General features: G+C 45.4%; 1 protein-coding gene across 1 annotated transcript in view; it reads right to left on the reverse strand.

The window, feature by feature from the left end:
• Positions 1–477: 477 nt before the first annotated feature.
• LOC129835121 (alpha-1,6-mannosylglycoprotein 6-beta-N-acetylglucosaminyltransferase B-like) overlaps positions 478–25,082 on the reverse strand; it is a 143,270-nt gene continuing 118,665 nt past the window's right edge. Inside the window, exons 6-14 of the mRNA XM_055900518.1 lie at positions 24,870–25,003; positions 21,900–22,030; positions 13,428–13,433; positions 8,544–8,702; positions 7,844–7,990; positions 7,552–7,668; positions 5,139–5,213; positions 2,426–2,712; positions 478–1,566 (exon numbers count right to left, since the gene is read on the reverse strand). Coding sequence (XP_055756493.1) covers positions 1,368–1,566; positions 2,426–2,712; positions 5,139–5,213; positions 7,552–7,668; positions 7,844–7,990; positions 8,544–8,702; positions 13,428–13,433; positions 21,900–22,030; positions 24,870–25,003 — 1,255 coding nt within the window. The 3' untranslated portion in view covers positions 478–1,367. The remainder of the gene's footprint in view (positions 1,567–2,425; positions 2,713–5,138; positions 5,214–7,551; positions 7,669–7,843; positions 7,991–8,543; positions 8,703–13,427; positions 13,434–21,899; positions 22,031–24,869; positions 25,004–25,082) is intronic.

Here is a 25,082-nt window from a genome sequence, read left to right on the forward strand (position 1 = left end):
GACTTGTAAGGTATGTTCACTATGTACAGTATGTACAGTATGTTGCATACTCTGTTTCATAGTAGAGGCCAGCTACTCTCCTATGAGCATTGGACTGGTACATCAAGGGGTTATGTTATATCACCCACTCACTTCCCAAGGTAAGCACAAGTGTTGTGAACGCTGGCCTCAGAAGTGCATGTCTCGTCTGGAAAACCAGAAAGCAGAACAGATATCTGATTTCCTCCCCCCTCCAACGCAACATATCGACAATCTCATCCCCTGCTTCTGGCTGTGGAGAAGTGGAAGATCAAACATCTCTCATATCTCCCTCTCTCTCTCGCTCTCTCTCATGGATGGATGGGCAGGGGAGGACAGGAGGGAAATGGAAACTGAGCAGCTGGAGATGAAAGAAACCATTTATCCAGAAAGAAAAAAATATATATATTTATGAGTCATGACAAGACCGACAACAAAACGACATCGAACGCTTTGATCTCTTTTTAACTTTCCGTTTTTATTTCATTTTATTTCCGTCACAAAACCACCGAAAGGTTCTTAAAAATCCTCTGTTCTTGCAGTAGCAGAGCTCAAAACATTCACTTTATTAAAAAATAATCTTTAATCTGTTTTAGTCCATTTTAGCGCAACAGAGATGATTGCATTGACTACGTCGGCAGCCAGGGTTATCTTAGTTGCACAAAAGAAAGAGTTCATCTTTTAAAGGAGAGAGTCTGAGTGTCCATCATCCATTGTCAAAGCACAACGCCAATGAGAGGAGTTTTCTAGGAGTTTGACACACGCCGTGTCACCTGTTAACGTCCCCAGGTCGATTACTCTCTAAACTCCCTGGTCTTGGAGGGTTAAAGTCCAATTATTGATATTGTAGCAGCAAATCAATGATCTTCGGGTCAGTGGTCTCCTCTAGGTATTTAGTTAGGTAGCTAGCTAGATGGCGATATAGCCGTTTCCCTATTGTGGATTACTGTGTTTTCCTGTGGCCACATGGTGAACGGTTATACCCGTTGCAGTATAGTCCAGCACATCTCTCCTAGGCCAGTGAAGAGCTTTGAGGCAAACTATCCATAGGCTCATATCAGAAACATATTAGTCCATTTAGAAACCAAGGAATGAAGGAGGGTGGGTGACTATGGGACAACAACCCACTCAAGCTCAGTGGGTAGCTTTGAACCAAGTCTTCCAGTTGGGGGGGGGGGGGGGTCCTTCGGTTTTAGCCAGCCCCTCTCCTAGCATCATCACCAGGGCTGGTTGAGCTTATAGTCCATAGTTTATAGTCTACAATTCATAGGCTATAACTAGAGCGCCTGGAGTTTTTCCTAGCCACATTGCCGAGTCAGGCGTTCATTGGAAAAACTCCTGGCCCCTCCTCATAAGCAGTCTCGGCAGAGGGCAACCTGGCCGCGGCGGTAGTCCCGGCAGGGGCAGAGGCGGTGGTACTTGGGGCTGTGGCCGGCACAGCTGTAGAGGAGGGGGTCCTTCTGGAGGCTGCACTCCCGGCGTAGGACGGAGAAGGCCGGGAACACGTGGTTGACCTCCGCCTCCACCACCTCACACTGCACCTCTAACCTGGTGGGGGGAGGGGTGGTGGAATGTTTGATGGAGGGAGGGGGATGGGGTGATGCATAGAGGGTGTTTGATTGAGTGATGCAGAGACAAAGAGAGAGTCCAAGAGGGGAGGGGGAGGACGAAAAGGGGGAAGAGGTGGAAGAGGAAACCGAGGGAGAGAGAGAAAGAGACAAAGAAACAGACAGAGAAACAGAGAGTGACACAGACCGAGACAGAGACACAGACACGGACACAGACACGGACACAGAGAGGGACACAGAGAGGGACACAGAGAGGGACACAGAGAGGGACACAGAGAGGGACACAGAGAGGGACACAGAGAGGGACACAGAGAGAGACACAGAGAGAGACACGCATGAAGTAAAAAGGAACCGAAGATAAAGAAAGGAAAAATGTGTCGAGCAGGATGGGTGATGAAGAGAAAGACAAGGAGAAAGGGAAAGATAAAAGAAGAGGAAGAGTTGGCATTGCTATGACACTTATCGTATTCCTCGGTCACTACAGATCTCTAGATGGGGCCGACAAGACACCTGACATCACTGAGAAGACTTTGAACCTGACGTCCTTGCTGTAGCTGGTTGAGTATTACGCCCACAGACAGCCCTTAGGGAACTAACCACTGTTTGGTACCAGTTAGTGGTAGGTCGGTCACAGAGGTCAGAGAGCAGTGTGCATGTTTGTATAGTTGTTAGTGATGTGTAGTGATTCTGCATACGTGTGTGTGGCTGTTAGAAATGTATGTCCACGTGTGTGTGTGTGTGTGTGTGTGTGTGTGTGTGTGTGAGTGTGTGTGTGTGAGTGTGTGTGTGTGTGCGAATATGGCTTAACGTGAAAACAGGTGTGCCAAGGTGCCACTCACCCACGGAGGGCATCCTTGTTATTGACGAAGCGGAAGAGCGCGGGCTCACAGACCAGGTTGGCACGCTGGCACGCCTCCACACACGACTGGCCCTCCTGGGACGCCAGCAGCCTCAGAGAGCTGAGAGGTGGCCAGGCGTCGGGGGCGCTGGCGTCGGGGGCCCAGGTTAGGGCACTGGAGTTGGGAAGCAGGACAAATTGAGGCCCAGGGCTACCCGGACTACTAAGCCCCAGCTTGGAGGAGGAGGAGTTGGCCGGAGGGAAGGGGGCCTCGGGGGCGCAGAAGTCCTGGAGGGATGGAGAGGAGAGAGAGAGGGGAAGGGGATGTTGAATAACACAAAACATAGGTAGTCTCTTGTGCACCTCCACGCACAGGAGATTTGTTTCTGGGTGCCGAGATTCCATTATACATTATGTGGTATTTTTGATGACGGTGCAAATGCACGCACAGACGCCAAGTTAGCCACGCACATCCACATGCACGAATTGTCACTCCCACACTACACAAAGACGGAAGCCAACACAAATCAAAGCCCGCTGACACTTTTGCCTTTGGCTGTGAATAAATCTACATTTCCTAACACTTCAAGGCATCGTGGGACAGAAATACAAACTAAAAGAGCCGTTTCTCTAACCTCCTCTATACTGCACACCCCTCTAAATAATCTCCCATCAATCCTTCACCTAATTCCCTGACAAAACTCATCTGGTTCCAACAGCACCAGAGAGATAACTTGTTTTAAAACAAGAAAGAGAACCAATTTGACATATCAGCCAATCAAGTCAGCCAGACCGTTCAGACAGCAGTTCGGATAGCATTTTCCAGACACATTAAACAGATTACAGCAGACATATCAGAGTCTGATTGTGACAGTTCAGTCTGCGTGTCGGCCCTGCCACCCAACAGGAGATGGAGGTAGCAGTGGTTTCTAACGAGACGTGTGGAGATGAGTCGGTGAAAGAGAACGACCCGGCTCAATGCATTTTACCCACTGGCACCGTCCCCGGTTAGAGGGGAATAACGCAGCCGAAGAGTAAACACACACAGGAACTTCATTTAAACACACTGAGGAAGACGAACACGGGGATGATTCCGTAATGGACAGAAACAGAGAGGATCTGAATATCCTATACAGCAGGTAAATACACTGGGCTGAATAGATATTTATAGAGTACAATAGAATGGGATATGGAACTGTATCTAACATTAACCCAATAAACATGTATTACATAGTAACACTAGATGAATGACGAGCATGGCGATAGCACAGGGGTCCCGTGTGGCTCAGTTGGTAGAGCATGACACTTGCAACGCCAGGGTTGTGGGTTCGATTCCCACGGGGGACAGGTACGATAATGTATGCACTCAGTACTGTAAGTCGCGCTGAATAACAGCATCTGGTAAATGCCTTATGTAAAAATAATGTCAAGGACTGAATATAAATAAGCTATTGCCCAGCAACACACAAGATCACCCCCTGGGTGCACGTTTTGGTTTCGCCCTAGCACTTCACAGCTGATTCGAATAACCAACGCATCATCAAGTTCTGATTATTTGAATCAGCTATGTAGTGCTAGGGCGGAACCAAAACGTTAAACCAGGGGTGCAGGACTGGGTTTGGGAAACCCTGGTCTAGTCCATCGTCAGACACAGTGTTGATTAGTGACCTCTCCTGGTTGATTACAGAGGCGAGTTCGTGTGAGTGGTAGGAAGGCAGCATGTGAGGAAGACATTATGATAATATGTTTTGGGACAAACAGACACGGTTGAGTGCCTGCATGTACAGTTGAAGTCGGAAGTTTACATAAACCTTAGCCAAATACATTTAAACTCAGTTTTTCACAATTCCTGACATTTAATCCTAGTAAAAATTCCCTTTCAGTTAGGATCACCACTTTATTTTAAGAATGTGAAATGTCAGAATAATAGTAGAGAGAAGGATTTATTTCAGCTTTTATTTCTTTCACTTTCCCAGTGGGTCAGAAGTTTACATACACTTAGTATTTGGTAGCACTGCCTTTAAATTGTTTGACTTGGGTCAAACATTTCAGGTAGCCTTCCACAAGCTTCCCACAGTAAGTTGGGTGCATTTTGGCCCATTCCACATGACAGAGCTGGTATAACGGAGTCAGGTATGTAGGCCTCCTTGCTCGCACACGCTTTTCAGTTCTGCCCACACATTTTCTATAGGATTGAGGTTAGGGCTGTACCTTCAGGCATTTGGAAATTTCTCCCAAGGATGAACCAGACTTGCGGAGGTTTTGGCTGATTTATTTTGATTTTCCCATGATGTCAAGCAAAGAGGCATTGAGTTTGAAGGTAGGCCTTGAAATACATCCACAGGTACACCTCTAATTGACTCAAAGTATGTCAATTAGCCTATCAGAAGCTTCTAAAGCTATGACATAATTTTCTGGAATTTTCCAAGCGGTTTCAAGGCACAGTCAACTTAGTGTATGTAAACTTTCTTACCCATTGGAATTGTGATGCAGTGAATTATAAGTGAAATAATCTCTGTAAACAATTGTTGGAAAAATGACTTGTGTCATGCACAAAGTAGATGTCTTAACCGACTTGCCAAAACTATAGTTTGTAAACAAGAAATTTCTGGAGTGGTTGAAAAACAAGTTTTAATGACTCCAACCTAAGTGTATGTAAACTTCCGACTTCAACTGTATGTATGCATGTGTGTGTGTGTGCACGGTGAACCTACCTGATGCTGTATGTAGGCGTGTACCCTCTCCAGCATTCCCTCGCAGGTGTACTCATACGGTAGGTATGGCTCGACCTGCAAAGACACACACCCACCCACACACAAATTCCCACAGATCAGAACATTTCCACAGAATGCATTGCTAGGAAATAACACATAACACCACTAAATTACCATATTTTCCTAATTTCAATATCGTTTTACCTATCGTTCTTCCTAATTGCAGTAAGTAGTCAATTCTACCCATTAATCACAACAAATAAACGTGGGTAACGTCACAAATGGAACTTAATTCCCTGCATAGTGCACTGCTTTTGACCAGGGCCCATAGGGCTTTGGTAAAAAGTAGTGCACTATTATAGAAAATAGGCTACCATTTGGGACGTAACCGTGGCCATTTTGAAGTGGGTGTGGCTTAATTGCAGTGGGTGACTTGTGTGTTAGCAATTGTGACTGTGTGTAAGCAATTGTGACTGTGTCCCAAATGGCAGCCTATTCCCAACACAGCGCACTGCTTTTGACCAGAGCGCTATGGGTCCTTCTGGAGGCATGTAGGGAATAGAATGTCGTTTGGGACGCACTCAGGCTTTGATGTCATTTGCATAGCTATTCAATATGCAACAAAAGGCTCACCTTTGATTTGTCTGATTAGAGAATGTATTGCTGTAATTCATCAAAATACTAATTATTTCTCTCTAGCTGAGGCAAAACACACCCACATACCGACTTGAAACTGTGAAGGAAACTAAACTCAATAAACAAACTGGATATGCACTTCCCGATCTAAATACGGAAATAGACGGTCTTAGATTATTGTCCCCTGTTGTAATTGTAACAATGTGGATCTGACGGCTCAGTTGGTTGAAGTATTTTGCTTATAATACCAGGATTGTGCGTTTTCTTTTTTAGCAGGGCGACTGAATACAGTATAACTTCACTGGAAGTCCCTTTGGAACCAAGTGTCTGATAACATGTCGTGCACAATGACGCAATGTAATATTTCAAGGAAATACATTGTTGATTAGGCAGACATAGTTATGTTAAACTTTTCCATTAGGAATACGTGGAGCCTGAAAGTACAGACTACATATATTAGTAATGTATTCCCTCCAGTTTTAACAGTAGATCACGTATCTAATGTTCCACGTCTCACTTGTAAACGATACATCGCTCAGTAAATCATTTTCCTTATACAAAATGTTTAACTGCATGTGAAATCTGACTTTTCCAATTTCAAATAAAGAAAAGAAAATATGTAGAGAGAGGATGTAGAAAAAACATAACACATAAGAAATCTGATCAAAACATAACACTTTATGAAATATGCCTCACAACATTTGCTTTGGTCTAAGCAGAGAGAGGCACAGTCTCGCCCTCCCTCCCTCCCCTCCCTCCCCTCCCTCCCTCCCTCCCTCCCTCCCCTCCCTCCCTCCCCCCCCCTCCCTCCCCCCCCCTCCCTCCCTCCCCCCCCCTCCCTCCCCCCCCCTCCCTCCCCTCCCCTCCCTCCCATTTATTAAAGAGGGATAAATATGAAAACAACAGGTCAGTGGGATGGGCAGAATGAGAAAGGGGGAACAGAGAGAGAGCGAGAGAGGGAGAGTGAAAGACAGAGAGATAGAGGGAGAGAGGGAGAGTGAAAGACGGAGAGAGAGCCGGAGCAAGAGAGAGAGACATAGAAGGAGAAATGGAGAGGGATTTATGTGAACATGAAGAGGTGTCAGCCAGTGGAGATTGCTTTGGTCTGCACGGCTGAGCATGTGAAGCCGCCCTGGACAGAGAGCCAGCCCACAAACAGGGGAAGTGTGCAGTCTCCAGTGGGGGGTGAAGTGACCCATCAGCCATCTATCACTGGAGTGACAGACAGACATCTCTCAGTAGAGTGACAGACAGACAGGGCAGCCATCTTTCAGTGGAGTGACAGACAGGGCAGACAGAGAGTAAGTGCCGGTGCACTGAGCTATGGCATGTCTGACAAGCAGGAGAGTGGATAGGGGAGAACACACACACTCACACACACACACATACACAACATAGCTTTATAGAGGCATCTCAATCGGCCTGTTTGACCTCTTGCTCAACTTCTCTCAACCTCTCACACTCCCTGGAGCCTCACGCCGACTGCAGGTTCCCATTAAGCCACATCTACAGGCTAATTACTCCTTGGCTGTGGACACACTGCGTCCTAATGCTAGCGTAGCATACACCACTGTCCTAGGTTCAAACACTGCAGCTAGCGCTTCTCCACGTGGAGCTTTCTGAGGTGTATTTGCTGGATGGAGCGAGCGTCACCCGCTCAGTACCAGCGCTGCTAGATGTTAAATGGTTGTACAATCCTTCCCAGGTGCAACATAGTGTGTTTGGTCCCTGCCAACGAAACCAATGAGTCAAGAAATACATCATGAAACAACTGTACCTTGGTACTCATGATCTGTCTGATGGCGGCGTCAAACTCCTGGGAGTTGTTGTAGTCTACTGTCATGACGTGGGGCCGCCCGATGTACTGCTCTGCATACGGGTGCTGGGACGACACCTGAGAGGGGTGGAGTATAGAATTAGTAGAACGTTCCAGTTGAAAGCAATGCTCTGTGAGGTATAAGTGGCACATTTGGCGTACAATCGGGAATGTTGGCAGTTTGTTGAATTTCATTGGTTCATTTTCAATTGAAGCGTGGTACTAGATACTGTGTTGACCAATGGGAGCTCACCTCTCTAGACGTGGGCTTGCCTCTGAAGAACTCGTGATTGAGCGAGCTGTGCGGTGGGTGGAACTTGGGCTGCAGGTAGATGCACCCATTGGCTATGGCCTCCAGAGGGGCGGGCCCTTCGTAGGGGAAACCAAACCCGATGAAGAGCTGGTGGGGGAGACGAAGATGGTACTAGTTAGGGTAACCACCAGTTATTTTATTAATGCTTGTCAATTGAAAATGACAGATATATCAGGAGCTGGAAGGTAACTGTGTGTTGGCCTTGTGTAGATGCTGTTGTAGTTAATGCTGGTGCAACAGTAGTGTGTGTGGAATTAGTGTGTGTGTGTGTGTGTATTATGTGTGCATGCATGGTGCCTGAATGTGTTTGCGCACGTACATATGTAGGATCTTAATTTGAGCCAGTTTGCTACAGCTGGAAAATAATCCTGCAGCAACAGGAAATATGAATTATTATGCGTATTATAATGATTGGACATTGTTTGTAGGGGCTGATACATTTTCCGTAACTGAAAATCAAGTCTGAATTTCAAAGTAGAAATTAGAAGATTTTTTAAACCTCAAATACCCTTACTTACAGGAAATCCTGCATTGAAGGAAAGTTATCCTGCAACAGGGTGATCAAATTAAGATCCTACATCTGTAGTGTGTTACCTCTTGTGTATGTTGTGTATCATCTAGTGTGTGTGTGTTCCAGTACCTTGGCCTTGCGGAGCAGCGTCTGCAGCTCGTGCTGGGGCAGCAGGCCGTGGTTTTTGACGTAGGCAGGCACCTCGGGGGGGCGCTGGGTCTCGTAGTACACCGTCCCGTGGACCTCCATGTACCTGTGGAGGATCTGGAGGAAACCCTCCTTACCCTGCTGATAGACAAGGAGGAGGGAAGAGAGAGAGAGAGAGAGAGAAAGAATGTAAGAAAGTGAATGGGGAGTTGGTGAGCGAGGAGAGGAAGTGGGACGGTGGAAAATGTAATCAGTGTGTGAGAAAGGAAAGGCAGAGAGTGAGAGGGAGTGGGTTGAGTTTGCGGGAGAAAGTGGATGAGCAATTGCGATGGGAGAGGGGGAGGGAGAGGGACGGAGGGAGCGAGATACGGAGAGGGAAGGAGGGAGAGATGGTGAGGGAGGTAGAGATGGAGAGCGAATGAAGGAGGGAGAAATGAAGAGGGAAGGAGGTAGAGAGAGGTAAAGAGATGGAGATGGAGAAGGAAGGAAGGAGGGAGGGAGGGAGAGATGGAGAGGGAAGGAGGAGGGAGGGAGGGAGAGATGGAGAGGGACGGAGGTAGAGAGGGAAGGAAGGAGGGAGGGAGGGAGAGATGGAGAGGGAAGGAGGGAGGGAGAGATGGAGAGGGAAGGAAGGAGGGAGAGATGGAGAGGGAAGGAAGGAGGGAGGGAGGGAGAGATGGAGAGGGAAGGAAGGAGGGAGGGAGGGAGAGATGGAGAGGGAAGGAGGTTGAGGGAGAGATGGAGAGGGAAGGAGGTTGAGAGAGATGGAGAGGGAAGGAGGTTGAGAGAGATGGAGAGGGAAGGAGGTTGAGAGAGATGGAGAGGGAAGGAGGTTGAGAGAGATGGAGAGGGAAGGAGGTAGAGAGAGATGGAGAGGGAAGGAGGTAGAGAGAGATGGAGAGGGAAGGAAGGAGGGAGGGAGAGATGGAGAGGGACGGAGGTAGAGAGAGATGGAGAGGGAAGGAGGTAGAGAGAGATGGAGAGGGAAGGAGGTAGAGAGAGATGGAGAGGGAAGGAGGTTGAGAGAGATGGAGAGGGAAGGAGGTTGAGAGAGATGGAGAGGGAAGGAGGTTGAGAGAGATGGAGAGGGAAGGAGGGACAGAGAGAATGACTTGATTAGAGGTGATGTGTTAATGGCTGTGTGTGTGGTTGTTTATGAGTGTACATATAAGAGGCAATGAGTGTGTGAGTGTGTGTGTGTGTACGCGTGATAATGCACTATGAGTGTTTGTGTGTGTGTGTGCATGAGTGGTTGTGAATTCACTGAGTGAGTGTGTGTGTGCTGTGTGAACGCCGCCAGTATCTTCACACAGAGAGAGGCAGAGCCATTGCCTGTTAGTGAGTGCAGGGTATTTAATGTGACAGACCCCTTTAGAAAGCCCAAAGAGACACACAGTGCCGCACTGCCGTGGGCCGTCAATATGAATGAGGTGAGGTGCTAGGGATCTGGATTGGTTTCCTGCACACGTGCGCACACACACACACACCGTTTCTCTCAATCCCTCTCTATCTCATCGCACACATTTGGCCTCTAGCGTCTCTTCCCGGCGCCAGAGAGCGAGGCGTCCATGTAAGGATTCAAGGAAAGATACTGGCAGACTGCCAGTGCCACTCCAGACACCCAGAGGGAAGCAGCAGCAGAGCACAGCATTCGCCAGCCTGTGCCAGCCGGTTCTCCTTACTGGCTGCTATGACATCCCTCTCTCTGATCCATCTATGGAGCTCTCGCACGTCTACCTATCTGATTGGTTAATTCAGGGATTGTATTCGGATGCCCATTAGCTTTTGCCGAAGCATCAGCATACTCTTCCTGGGGTCCACAAAAACACAAAACATGACAAGTAACAAAACACTGATGCACTGACAGACAAGGACAGTCACACACATTTCATATACAACAATATACAAACAATAATACAATATAAATAATAATAATAGTATGAATGTGTGTGTTAGAGTGTGCCCTCACGGTCCCGCCGTTCCATCATGCAGTAATGGGGCCTTAGGAGTACAGACTGTAAAACAGCAAGCCTGCCCATACATTGAAATGAATAGATTGTGCCCATACATTGAAATGAATAGATTATGCCCATACATTGAAATGAATAGATTATGCCCATACATTGAAATGAATAGATTGTGCCCATACATTGAAATGAATAGATTATAAATAGGGAGTACACATATCTATTGTGGCATACAAGCAAAGCACATCTATGCACAATAACAGATGTGCTTTCTGGCTGATTCTATACAGCGCATTCATGTGCCCAAGCAACATCTTTCTTCTGAGAGGCACACCCTTTAAACCCAATAGTGCATCTTAAGTGGATGTTGACAATAAAAGGGGATGCATTTTGAGGTGGGAGATGTGTGAGAGTGTGTGTGAGCGCACTCGCGTGTGTATGTGTGTGTGTGTGTGTGTGTGTGTGTGCGTCCACGCACTTCGCCTGTGTGTGTTTAAGCATGGGTACCCTTTCATAGCTTGCCTCCACGTCTGAAAAACAGAACAACCCACCCCCTCAATGTGAATCAACCACAGCCCAGGTCTCCTTATTGACTTCCTGCTTCCTGGATGTTAAGAAGCTTACTGTATCCCTGTTCTATTGTGTTCTCGCCCTGTAGGCTGCACTGTAATTGGTTGACTCCTGCGATCGATGGTTTCCTCTGAGGATTTTCCCAGACAATTAGGAGATTAGCCAACGCTCTGAGTGCACCAGACACTATGAATTAGAGCCAACGAAACATGAGAGAGAACCACACACACACACACGGATGAAACCCAGGCTTAGCCCAGGCTAGCTAATCCTTGACCTGGCTTGACTGGGCCAGACCCGGGCCACATTAGTAATGCTAATTATCTAACCTGGAATCTATTCTCAAGAATCAGTTCATATAGAGCAAGGTTGGGTTACGAGAGTGGGAAAAACAGCCAGGACTCAGAGAAGATGAATGATTGATTTATACAATAGAAGTCAACCTGAACTTTGTGTGTTGGGTTTAAGTTTGTTTGACGGTTTCAATTCAAGTGAACTGGATGTCATGCTAGGGAATAACCTGTCGAGGGACTGTAAAGAGAGAAAGAGAGAGAGGAAGAAGAGACATGGTTCTCTGATGTGTGTGAGGAGGAGTGTGTGTCTGTGCTGGAGGTAGGCTAATAAATAGCATGAGCTGGCGTACACCCAAAAAGTTCTCAAATCAAATCGAGCTTTATTTATACAGCACATTTCAGACATGGAACGCAACGCAATGTACTTCACAGCAAAAAACGAGTAAAAATGTATGAAAAGAACTGGAATATTTACTACACAACAAACATAAGATACAAAACAGAAAAATGACAACTACTAAATGACTAAAAAGCCCCCTAAGGAAAAGGTAAAAAGAGGCGTTTTAAGATCTCTTTTAAATATGTCCACAGTTTGGCCCCCCTCAGGTTCTCCAGAAACTGGGGGCATAATAACTAAAGGCTGCCCAAAAAACACGCCAAAAAGTTTGTAGAGGTGCTGACTAATGGCGATTAGGCTTCAAAATAAATAAAGACAGTGGCACACTCTATATACAAGTTCCCGGGTCATTTATTCAGTAAACCACCAATGTTTCGGCATCACTGTGCCTTCTTCAGGGTGAGCATACAGCAGTGGAGACTGCTGAGGGGAGGACAGCTCATAATAATGGCTGCAACTGAGCGAATGGAATGGCTTATACCATTCCACGAGCCCGTCCTAATTCCATGAGCACTTCCCTTGTGGGTTTAACAGGAAAAAGCCCTTGTCTCTCATCATCATCACACTGCAGTGTATGTACATAGTGCCAGCAGGTAGCCCGCATGCACACACACACAGCAAGCAAGAATTGACACAGGCCAACATGGGCAAGTGTGTGTGTGTGTGTGGGAAAGGGTGTGGCATGAACATACTGGCTCCAAAAACACACTGTACCTGCAGGCCTCTATAAATCTCCATCGTCCTCTCTCCATACTTCTCACAATTTCCCTCTAACCGTTACCATCTCTCTTTCTACCTCTCCAACTTACTCCCCATCTCTCCAACACTCCGGATTTTGAGGAGGCTGGTTGCCAAGACTTGGAGCCAAATCCTAGGCAAAAAGCACAAGAAGTCCCCTATGCCCTTTGGAATAGAAGATGGAGTCATCACAATATTGTTTACGGCTTTAGCCTACCTTACAGGCCCGACTCACAAGGTTAACATTTCAGAAATCAATACTAGTACTATCCCTTAAAACCCAACACACACCTCTCCTCTACTCATGTCTCCATGATACGACTAAGCCCAATACCACATAGTGAACCATCAAGAACCATCGATTTGTTTCGACAAATTGTCTCAAGCGACAGAAAGAGAGAGGGCAGAAGTCAACAACCCAAAAACAACTCTTTGGAGAGCCTTGAGATAGGTAAAACCACGACTTCATAAAATGGGCATGTGAAGTCTGGGTTTGCTCCAGCATATTTGATTGGACCAGATGTCCTAGTTGCTCGCCCAGTATTCAATATTCAGAAAGACATCTGTGGCATCACACAGCTTCCCAGTCCAATAATTCATGTTTCTCTCTTTCTCTCTCTCATCATCACAGACAGCCGCAGGCTAAGATTAGCAGTGGACTATTCAAACCACTTATGTCTTGTCAATTCACCATTGTCTCTAAATAAAACATGTATAAAAGAAAAGGCAAAGGAAGGCACAGTGACATTGGGATAGCAGCTGTATGCTAGGTCAAACTGACATTCACAAGAGTGTGTATTAGTAGACGTGTGATCGTGGAGGAAACGATGAACTGAATGTGTGAAAGGAGGCTTAAACGAGAGAGAACGGGGCTGGTGTCTTCGACTGAGAAGAATCTTACCTGGAGCTGCAGCAGAATATATCATCCATCACGATGCAATGGAGAGAAGCACGGGAGGAAGACGGGAGGGGGGAGGCGATAGGAGAGAAGAGACGTGTCGACCAAGTGTCAAAGAAGAGAGGAGAGAAGAATACGGAAGGGAATAGGGAATCGAGAAGAGGGAAGACAAGAGAAAGAACAAATAAATATTCAACTCAATCTGTCATGTATTACATTTCCCTCCTTCTGTTCTTATAAAGCGGCAATTGCTCAATATTCACACCCTGTTTCTAAAACATCTTCTGTCTCAGCTTCGAGATACAAGACTAAACCATTGAATAAAAATCCACGGGAATTGCCGCTCGCCAACAGAGGCAGAGAGGGAACAAAGCTACAGCTAAGTCACGTCTTTAAACAGCATCCAGGTCGAGTCTCTCCCTCATCGAATATGCACTGTGAGCAACCAGGCTGCTTTTGAAAGGAAATTTGTCTGCAAATGAAAGTTGTATGATTCCATTAAATGTATCCACATGCGGCTATGTGTGCCACATGTAATATCTTCTATAGATAGTAGATACATGGCATGTCGGTCGTTTTAGCAAATGGAAATGAGCTGATTTAACAGGGTATTGCTTCTCATCTGTATTGAGTCTGTCTGTGAGTCTCCATGTATCTATTGGCAGGTCTGTCTAAAAACCTGTTTTTGCTTTGTCATGATGGGGTATTGTGTGTAGATTGATGAGGGAAAAAAACTATTTAATCAATTTTACAATAAGGCTGTAACGTAACAAACTGTGGAAAAAGTCAAGCGGTCTGAATACTTTCCATATGCACTGTATATATATATATATATATATATATATATATATATATATATATACATACATATATATATAATTCAATTGACTGCTTTCCTCATATGAACTGTAACTCAGTAAAATTGTTGAAATTGTTGCATGTTGCGTTAATATTTTTGCTCAATATAATATATATACACAGTCTATATACAGTTGAAGTCGGAAGTTTACATACACTTAGGTTTGAGTCATTACAACTCGTTTTTCTACCACGCCACAAATTTCTTGTTAACAAACTATAGTTTTGTCAAGTCGGTTAGGACATGTACATTATTTGAGTCAATTGGAGGTGCACCTGTGGATGTATTTCAAGGCCTCCCTTCAAACTCAGTGGCTCTTTGCTTGACATCATGGGAAAATCAAAAGAAATCAGCCAAGACCTCAGAAAAAGAATTGTAGACCTCCACAAGTCTGGTTCATCCTTGGGAGCAATTTCCAAACGCCTGAAGGTACCACGTTCATCTGTACAAACAATAGTACGCAAGTAAAAACACCATGGGACAACGCAGCCGTCATACCGCTCAGGAAGGAGACGTGTTCTGTCTCCTAGAGTTGTTGCCTTCTCACCAAGCTGCTTGCCTATTGTCCTGTAGCCCATCCCAGCCTTGTGCAGGTCTACAATTTTATCCCTGATGTCCTTACACAGCTCTCTGGTCTTGGCCATTGTAGAGAGGTTGGAGTCTGTTTGATTGAGTGTGTGGACAGGTGTCTTTTATACAGGTAACGAGTTCAAACAGGTGCAGTTAATACAGGTAATGAGTGGAGAACAGGAGGGCTTCTTAAAGAAAAACTAACAGGTCTGTGAGAGACGGAATTCTTACTGGTTGGTAGGTGATCAAATACTTATGTCATGCAATAAAATGCAAATTAATTACTTAAAAATCATACAATGTGATTTTCTGGATTTTTTAGATTCCGTCTCTCACAGTTGAAGTGTACCTATGATAAAAATTACAGACCTCTACATGCTTTGTAAGTAGGAAAACCTGCAAAATCGGCAGTGTATCAAATACTTGTTCTCCCCAGTGTACATACATACACACACACATCAGTCAAAAGTTTTAGAACACCTACTCATTCAAGGGTTTTTCTTTCTTTTGTCTATTTCGTAGAATAATAGTGAAGACATCAAAACTATGATATAACACATACGGAATCATGTAGTAACCAAAAAAAAGTGTTAAACAAATAAAACAATATTTTATATTTGAGGTTCTTCAAAGTAGCCACCATTTGCATTGATGACAGTTTTGCACACTCTTGTCATTCTCTTAATCAGCTTCATGAGGTAGTCACCTGGAATGCATTTCAATTAACAGTTGTGCCTTGTTAAAAGTTAACGTGTGGAATTTCTTTCCTTCTTAATGCGTTTGAGCTTATCAGTTGTGTTGTGACACGGTAGGGGTTGGTATACAGAAGATAGCCCTATTTGGTAAAAGACCAAGTCCATTTTATGGCAAGAACAGCTCAAATAAGCAAAGAGAAACGATAGTCCATCATTACTTTAAGACATGAAGGTCAGTCAATGCGGAAAATGTGAACGTTTCTTCAAGTGCAGTCACAAAAACCATTAAGCGCTATGATGAAACTGGCTCTCATGAGGACCGCCACAGGAAAGCAAGACCCAGAGCTAGCTCTGCTGCAGAGGATAAGTTCATTAGAACCTCAGAAATTGTAGCCCAAATAAATGCTTCACAGAATTCAAGTAATAGACACATCTCAACATCAACTGTTCAGAGGAGACTTCTTGAATCAGGCCTTCATGGTTGAGTTGCTGCAAAGAAACCACTATTAAAGGACACCATTAATAATAAGAGACTTGCTTGGGCCAAGAAACACAAGCATTGGACATTAGACTGGTGGAAGTCCGTCCTTTGATCTGATGAGTCCAAATTTGAGATTTTTGGTTTCAACCGCCATGTCTTTGTGAGACGCAGAGGTGAACGGATGATCTCCATATGTGTAGTTCCCACCGTGAAGCATGGAGGAGGAGGTGTGATGGTTTGGAGGTGCTTTGATGGTGACACTGTCTGTGATATATTTAAAATTCAAGGCACAATTAACCAGCATGGCTATCACAGCATTCTGCAGTGATACGCCATCCCATCTGGTTTGCGCTTAGTGGGACTATCATTTGTTTTCAACAGGACAATGACCCAACACACCTCCAGGCTGTGTAAGGGCTATTTGACCAAGATGGAGAGTGATGAAGTGCTGCATCAGATGACCTGGCCTCCACAATCACCTGACCTCAACCCAATTGAGATGGTTTGGGATGAGTTGGACCACAGAGTGAAGGAAGAGCAGCCAACAAGTACTCAAAATATGTGGGAACTCCTTCAAGACTGTTGGAAAAGCATTCCAGGTGAAGCTGGTTGAGAGAATGCCAAGAGTGTGCAAAGCTGTCATCAAGGCAAAGGGTGACTTCTTTGAAGAATCTATAATATATTTTTTATTTGTTTAACACTTTTTTAGTTACTACAGTACATGATTCCATGTGGGTGATTTCATAGTTTTGATGTCTTCACTATTATTCTACAATGTAGAAAATAGTTTTAAAAAATAAGAAAAACCCTTGATTGAGTAGGTGTGTCCAAATTATTACTGGTACTCTACTCGGCAAAAAAAGAAAAGTCCTCTCACTGTCAACTGTCTATTTTCAGCAAACTTAATTTAAAATGTGTAAATATTTGTATGAACATAACAAGATTCAACAACTGAGACATAAACTGAACATGTTCCACAGACATGTGACTAACAGAAATGGAATAATGTGTCCCTGAACAAAGGCGGGGTCAGAATCAAAAGTAACAGTCAGTATCTGGTATCGCCACCAGCTTCATTAAGTACTGCAGTGCATCTCCTCCTCGTGGACTGCACCATATTTGCCAATTCTTGCTGTGAGATGTTACCCCACTCTTCCACCAAGGCAGCTGCACGTTCCCGGACAGTTCTGGGGGGAATGGCCCTAGCCCTCACCCTCCGATCCAACAGGTCCCAGACGTGCTCAATGGGATTGAGATCCGGGCTCTTCGCTGACCATGGCAGAACACTGACATTCCTGTCTTGCAGGAAATCACTCACAGAACAAGCAGTATGGCTGGTGGCATTGTGATGCTGGAGGGTCATGTCAGGATGAGCCTGCAGGAAGGGTACCACATGATGGAGGAGGATGTCTTCCTTGTAACGTACAGAGTTGAGATTGCCTGCAATGACAACAAGCTCAGTCCGATGAGGCTGTGACACACCGCCCCAGACCATGACGGACCCTCCAAATCGATCCCGCTCCAGAATACAGGCCTCGGTGTAACGTTCATTCCTTTGACAATAAACGTGAATCCGACCATCACCTCTGGTGAGACAAAACCGTGACTCGTCAGTGAAGAGCACTTTTTGCCAGTCCTGTCTGGTCCAGTCCTGTCTGTGCCCATAGGGGATGTTGTTGCCAGTGATGTCTGGTGAGGACCTGCCTTACAACAGGAATACAAGCCCTCAGTCCAGCCTCTCTCAGTCTATTGCGGACAGACTGAGCACTGATTGAAGGATTGTGCGTTCCTGGTGTAACTCGGGCAGTTGTCGTAGCCATCCTGTACCTGTCCCGCAGGTGTGATGTTCGGATGTACCGATCCTGTGCAGGTGTTGTTACACGTGGTCTGCCACTGCGAGGACAATCAGCTGTCTCCCTGTAACGCTGTCTTAGGCGTCTCACAGTACGAACATTGCAATTTATTGCCCTGGCCACATCTACAGTCCTCACGCCTCCTTGCAGCATACCTAAGGCACGTTCACGCAGATGAGCAGGGACCCTGGGCATCTTCCTTTTTGGTGTTTTTCAGAGTCAGTAGAAAGGCCTTAGTGTCCTAAGTTTTCATAACTGTGACCTTAATTGCCTACCGTCTGTAAGCTGTTAGTTTCTAACAACCGTTCCACAGGTGCATGTTCATTAAAGCATGGGAAACAGTGTTTAAACCCTTTACAATGAAGATTTGTGAAGTTATTTGGATTTTTACAAATTATCTTTGAAAGACAGTGTCCTGAAAAAGGTATGTTTCTTTTTTTGCTGAGTGTGTGTGTATATACACTGCTCAAAAAAAATAAAGGGAACACTTATACAACACAATGTAACTCGAAGTCAATCACACTTCTGTGAAATCAAACTGTCCACTTAGGAAGCAACACTGATTGACAATAGATTTCACATGCTGTTGTGCAAATGGAATAGACAAAAGGTGGAAATTATAGGCAATTAGCAAGACACCCCCAATAAAGGAGTGGTTCTGCTCGTGGTGACCACAGACAACTTCTCAGTTCCTATGCTTCCTGGCTGATGTTTTGGTCACTTTTGAATGCTGGCGGTGCTTTCACTCTAGTGGTAGCATGAGACGGAGTCTACAACCCACACAAGTGGCTCAGGTAGTGCAGCTCATCCAGGATGGCACATCAATGCGAGCTGTGGCAAGAAGGTTTGCTGTGTCTGTCAACGTAGTGTCCAGAGCATGGAGGCGCTACCAGGAGACAGGCCAGTACATCAGGAGACGTGGAGGAGGCCGTAGGAGGGCAACAACCCAGCAGCAGGACCGCTACCTCCGCCTTTGTGCAAGGAGGAGCACTGCCAGAGCCCTGCAAAATGACCTCCAGCAGGCCACAAATGTGAGGCCTTTTTAGAGTGGCCTTTTATATTCCCCAGCACAAGGCACACCTGTGTAATGATCATGCTGTTTAATCAGCTTCTTGATATGACACACCTGTCAGGTGAATGGATTATCTTGGCAAAGGAGAAATGCTCACTAACGGGGATGTAAACAAATTTGTGCACAACATGGGAGAGAAATAAGCTTTTTTTCTATTTTCAAATCAAAACAAATTTTATTGGTCACGTACACATGGTCAGCAGATGTTAATGCGAGTGTAGCGAAATTCTTGTGCTTCTAGTTCCGACCGTGCAGTAATATCTAACAAGTAATCTAACAATTTCACAACAACTACCTTATACACACAAGTGTAAAGGAATGAATAAGAATATGTGCATATAAATATATGGATGAGCGATGGCCGAACGGCATAGGCAAGATGCAGTAGATGGTGTAGAGTACAGTATATACATATGAGATGAGTAATGTGGGGTATGTAAACATTATATAAAGTGGCATTGTTTATAGTGACTAGTGATACATTTATTACATCCAATTCTTAATTATTAAGTGGCTAGAGATTTGAGTCAGTATGTTGGTAGCAGCCAGTCAATGTTAGTGATGGCTGTTTAGCAGTCTGATGGCCTTGAGATAGAAGCTGTTTTTCAGTCTGTCGGTCCCACCTTTGATGCACCTGTACTGACCTCACATTCTGGATGGTAGCAGGGTGAACAGCCAGTGGCTCGGGTGGTTGTTGTCCTTGATGATCTTTATGGCCTTCCTGTGACATTGGGTTTTGTAGGTGCCCTGGAGGGCAGGTAGTTGGTGCCCCTGGTGATGCCTTGTGCAGACCGCACCTTCTGGAGAGCCTTACGTTTGTGGGCAGAGCAGTTGCCGTACCAGGCGGTGATACAGCCCGACAGAATGCTCTCGATTGTGCATCTGTAAAAGTTTGTGAGTGATTTTGGTGACAAGCCAAATACAAAAACGATGTTGCGCCTTCTTCACCACGCTGTCTGTGTGGGTGGACCATTTCAGTTTGTCCGTGATGTGTACGCCAAGGAACTTAAAACTTTCCACCTTCTCCACTACTGTCCCGCCGATGTGGATAGGGGGGTGCTCCCTCTGCTGTTTCCTGAAGTCCACTATCATCTTCTTTGTTTTGTTGACGTTGAATGTGAGGTTATTTTCCTGACACCACACTCCGAGGGCCCTCACCTCCTCCCTGTAGGCCGTCTCGTCGTTGTTGGTAATCAAGCCTACCACTATAGTGTCGTCTGCAAACTTGATGCTTGAGTTGAAGGCGTACATGGCCACGCAGTCATGGGTGAACAGGGAGTACTGTAGAGGGTTGAGAACGCACCCTTGTGGGGCCCCAGTGTTGAGGATCAGCAGGGTGGAGATGTTGTTTCCTACCCTCACCACCTGGGGGTGTCACCACGTGGTGTTAAATGCTGAGCTGTAGTCGATGAACAGCATTCTTATATAGGTATTTATTTTGTCCAGATGGGATAGGGCAGTGTGCAGTGTGATTGTGATTGCGTTGTCTGTGGACCTATTGGGGCAGTATGCAAATTGGAGTGGGTCTAGGGTGTCCGGTAGGGTGAAGGTGATATGATCCTTGACTAGTCTCTCAAAGCACTTCATGATGACGGAAGTGAGTGCTACGGGGCGATAGTCGTTTAGCTCAGTTACCTTAGCTTTCTTGGGAACAGGAACAATGGTGGCCCTCTTAAAGCATTGGGGAACAACGATTGAATATGTCCGTAAACACACCAGCCAGCTGGTCTGCGCGTGCTCTGAGGACACGGCTAGGAACATTTGTGCATATGGAACATTTGTGGGATTCTTTTATTTCAGCTCCTAATACATGGGACCAACACTTTACATGTTGTGTTGATATTCTGTTCAGTATATATGCTGTATACTGTATGCACACATTGAAATACAAAAACTCAGGCATGCAAAGCACAAATAAAACCTCACAAATCACAGAAAAACATTTACATTCCTCCACAAATAAATCTACAATCAATACTTGAAATTGCCCGAATGGCACCAGAACATCAAGATGAAGCATTTTTAGAATGTCGTTCCAGCTATACAGTGCCTTAATTAAAACTAAAAGCAGATTTGGCTAGCTCGGTGGAGACCCTAGGAACCTCAAGAGTTAACAAATCCTGTGAACGGACTAGGCAAAATCAGACAAGATGAACGTTCATGAAGTATGGCATTGGAAGGAAAAAGAGAGTAATGTAGAGATATATGGGCCTTTAGCGAAGTCCGGCCAACCTTTTGATACGGGATACAGTGACGAGTATCAAACCTGTCACCTGTAACAAAACGAAGGGCACCATTGTAGATGGCATCCAAAGGTTTAAGAGTACTAGCAGCTGCTCTTTGACAAATAATATCACCATAATCAAAAACAGGTACAAATGTTGACGTATTAATCTACTTCCTACTGCTTAGAGAAAGGCAGCAATCTGTTTCTGTAGAAAAAGCCAACTTTAAATCTTAGCTTTATTAACCAGCTCATCTATATGTTTTTAAACGTCAAATCCACATCAATCCAAATGACGAAGTATTCATTCTGAGAGCACCGGGATATTAAGGGTTGAATTTAGAGTATGAGCTGGATGACATAAAGCAGCTCCAGATTAAAGATCAGATATGCTTTATTCATAAAGGGAATTTTTATGATTCTACAAAAATCTAAAAAAGATTTGACCCCCCCAGCACTTTGCCCGACTACGTGTAACTTTCTATGTGAGTGTGATAATTATCTCTCTGCACCCAGACCTAGGTTGAAATAGTATTGGACATTTTTCAAGTACATTAAGTGTTTGCTTGAGCCTGCCTGGTGGGTGGGGTTTGTACTTTTGGGACTTTCCCATTTTATCGTGCAAGCTATATAAAGTACAGCTAATGTATTTGAAATTATACATATTATTTGAACCCATGTTTCACTGTGAGTGGACTGTGTGTGTGTGTGTTTTGCCTACCTTCCACATGCTGGCCTCCTTGCCGTAAACCACAGCCATGTTGTTGACCTTGTTCTGCATGATGCTCCTCTTCTCCGTGTCGTTCAGCTCCTCAGACACAAAGCCCATGAACGAGTTGTCTGGAGTGTGGGCTGAGGAGAGGAGAGTGAGAGAGAGGGAGGAGGGAAAGGGCAGAGTGAGGGGAAGGGAGAGTGACAAGGGGAAAAGAGTGAGACAGATACAGAAGAGATAGTAAACAGACAGGTATAGACCATCTCATTTGAACTTGAGCTTGACAATATCCTCAGTGAAATGTGAAGAGGTGCTACTGTTATTGATATGGCCTGTGTCTCAGTCTGATTCTAATATGCTAATTCAAAAAGGTATTGTAAGTGTGGCTATTCTAAAAGCTGTCTGTATGCTAAAGTCCTGGCATTACAATGTTAAGTGGTGTGTTAAACCTAGGTGGATTCTGCAGGTATCCACAGCATTGCAATGTTAAGTGGTGTGTTAAACCTAGGTGGATTCTGCAGGTATACACAGCATTACAATGTTGAGTGGTGTGTTAAACCTAGGTGGATTCTGCAGGTATCCACAGCATTACAATGTTAAGTGGTGTGTTAAACCTAGGTGGATTCTGTAGGTATCCACAGCATTGCAATGTTAAGTGGTGTGTTAAACCTAGGTGGATTCTGCAGGTATCCACAGCATTAATGTTAAGTGGTGTGTTAAACCTAGGTGGATTCTGCAGGTATCCACAGCATTACAATGTTAAGTGGTGTGTTAAACCTAGGTGGATTCTGCAGGTATCCACAGCATTACAATGTTGAGTGGTGTGTTAAACCTAGGTGGATTCTGCAGGTATCCACAGCATTACAATGTTAAGTGGTGTGTTAAACCTAGGTGGATTCTGCAGGTATCCACAGCATTAATGTTAAGTGGTGTGTTAAACCTAGGTGGATTCTGCAGGTATCCACAGCATTAATGTTAAGTGGTGTGTTAAACCTAGGTGGATTCTGCAGGTATCCACAGCATTACAATGTTAAGTGGTGTGTTAAACCTAGGTGGATTCTGCAGGTATCCACAGCATTAATGTTAAGTGGTGTGTTAAACCTAGGTGGATTCTGCAGGTATCCATAGCATTACAATGTTAAGTGGTGTGTTAAACCTAGGTGGATTCTGCAGGTATACACAGCATTACAATGTTAAGTGGTGTGTTAAACCTAGGTGGATTTTGAAGGTATCCACAGCATTACAATGTTAAGTGGTGTGTTAAACCTAGGTGGATTCTGCAGGTATCCACAGCATTACAATGTTAAGTGGTTTGGCTTGTATTGTGGGTGCATTATAGCCAGGTGGATAGGTACAGATCTTAATTACAGATCTTAATTGATTTTCCTTCTGTTTGTTACAGAAGGAAAATAATCCTGCAACAACAGGAAATGTGAAATATTATGTGGATTATAATTAATGGACATTTTTTGTAGGGGTTGATACCATTTTTCATTAGGGCAAATCCAGTCTGACATTTTAAATGGAAATTACAAACTTTAGAAGCCTTTTAAAATCTTGAATACACTACATGTTTGCATTTCCATCGCTGCTGGAAAATTCTCAGAAACAAATGAGTGATCCTCTGTACTGCTGGTGCAGAATATATAGCGATGCTAAGTGGTACTGTGGAGGATGGAGTGGGAGAGGGTGGGTAAAGTCAAGTGCTCAGTTAGCTCAATGACACGCTATGAAAAGCTGAGCCAGTAAGATAGTGAAGGCCAGGGCTCTATGATGGTGGAATCCTACTGTGTCCCACTGTGGCATCCCAACTCTCCCATCACTGTGGCCTCCCAACTCTCCCATCACGGTGGCCTCCCAACTCTCCCATCACGGTGGCCTCCCAACTCTCCCATCACGGTGGCCTCCCAACTCTCCCATCACTGTGGCCTCCCAACTCTCCCATCACTGTGGCCTCCCAACTCTCCCATCACTGTGGCCTCCCAACTCTCCCATCACTGTGGCCTCCCAACTCTCCCATCACTGTGGCCTCCCAACTCTCCCATCACTGTGGCCTCCCAACTCTCCCATCACTGTGGCCTCCCAACTCTCCCATCACTGTGGCCTCCCAACTCTCCCATCACTGTGGCCTCCCAACTCTCCCATCACTGTGGCCTCCCAACTCTCCCATCACTGTGGCCTCCCAACTCTCCCATCACTGTGGCCTCCCAACTCTCCCATCACTGTGGCCTCCCAACTCTCCCATCACTGTGGCCTCCCAACTCTCCCATCACTGTGGCCTCCCAACTCTCCCATCACTGTGGCCTCCCAACTCTCCCATCACTGTGGCCTCCCAACTCTCCCATCACTGTGGCCTCCTAACTCTCCCATCACTGTGGCCTCCTAACTCTCCCATCACTGTGGCCTCCCAACTCTCCCATCACTGTGGCCTCCCAACTCTCCCATCACTGTGGCCTCCCAACTCTCCCATCACTGTGGCCTCCCAACTCTCCCATCACTGTGGCCTCCCAACTCTCCCATCACTGTGGCCTCCCAACTCTCCCATCACTGTGGCCTCCCAACTCTCCCATCACTGTGGCCTCCCAACTCTTCCTCCTTCCTAACTCTCCCATAAGTAGTATGGGACTTGACATTCAATAATAGTGAACTTACCTTTTTAATATGCCATTTTCCAACAGCAAATAATAATTGAGCCCCCAACAAGCACATGGCTCTATTCAGGTCCTAATTGTAGCTTTCTTCCCAAAACACCTAACATCTGCTGAAGGTTTCATGAGTCGTGCTTTGCCTTGGACCCTTGCACCCCTCCCCCTGAATCGCTATAGTATAATGACAACGTTTGCGTCCAATACTGCGGTAGACTCAATCAACAATCTGAGACCAGGAAATCTTACAGATTGGGCCTTTAATCATAGTCTCTGCAACCATCCATTGGGTTGTAATACTAATGAGTGATAGTCCATATTGATGTATACTTACGGAACATGGTCATGTACTGTCTGGAGTTGAGGTTCCAGTAGCCCCAGTTGGTCCTGTAGCCGTGCAGGGTGGCGTAGTCCTCATGGTTGTAGGCCGGCTCTGTCCCGAAGGTGTCAATCACACGGATGTGGCACCTGAAATGAGGAGCCCGTTTTAACACGACACCGCAGAGCAATTTACACAACTGACGTTTCCTGTCAAAAGTGGGCACCG

This window comes from Salvelinus fontinalis, chromosome 3, assembly GCF_029448725.1.
Source record: "Salvelinus fontinalis isolate EN_2023a chromosome 3, ASM2944872v1, whole genome shotgun sequence".
Classification (NCBI taxonomy): Eukaryota; Metazoa; Chordata; class Actinopteri; order Salmoniformes; family Salmonidae; genus Salvelinus; species Salvelinus fontinalis.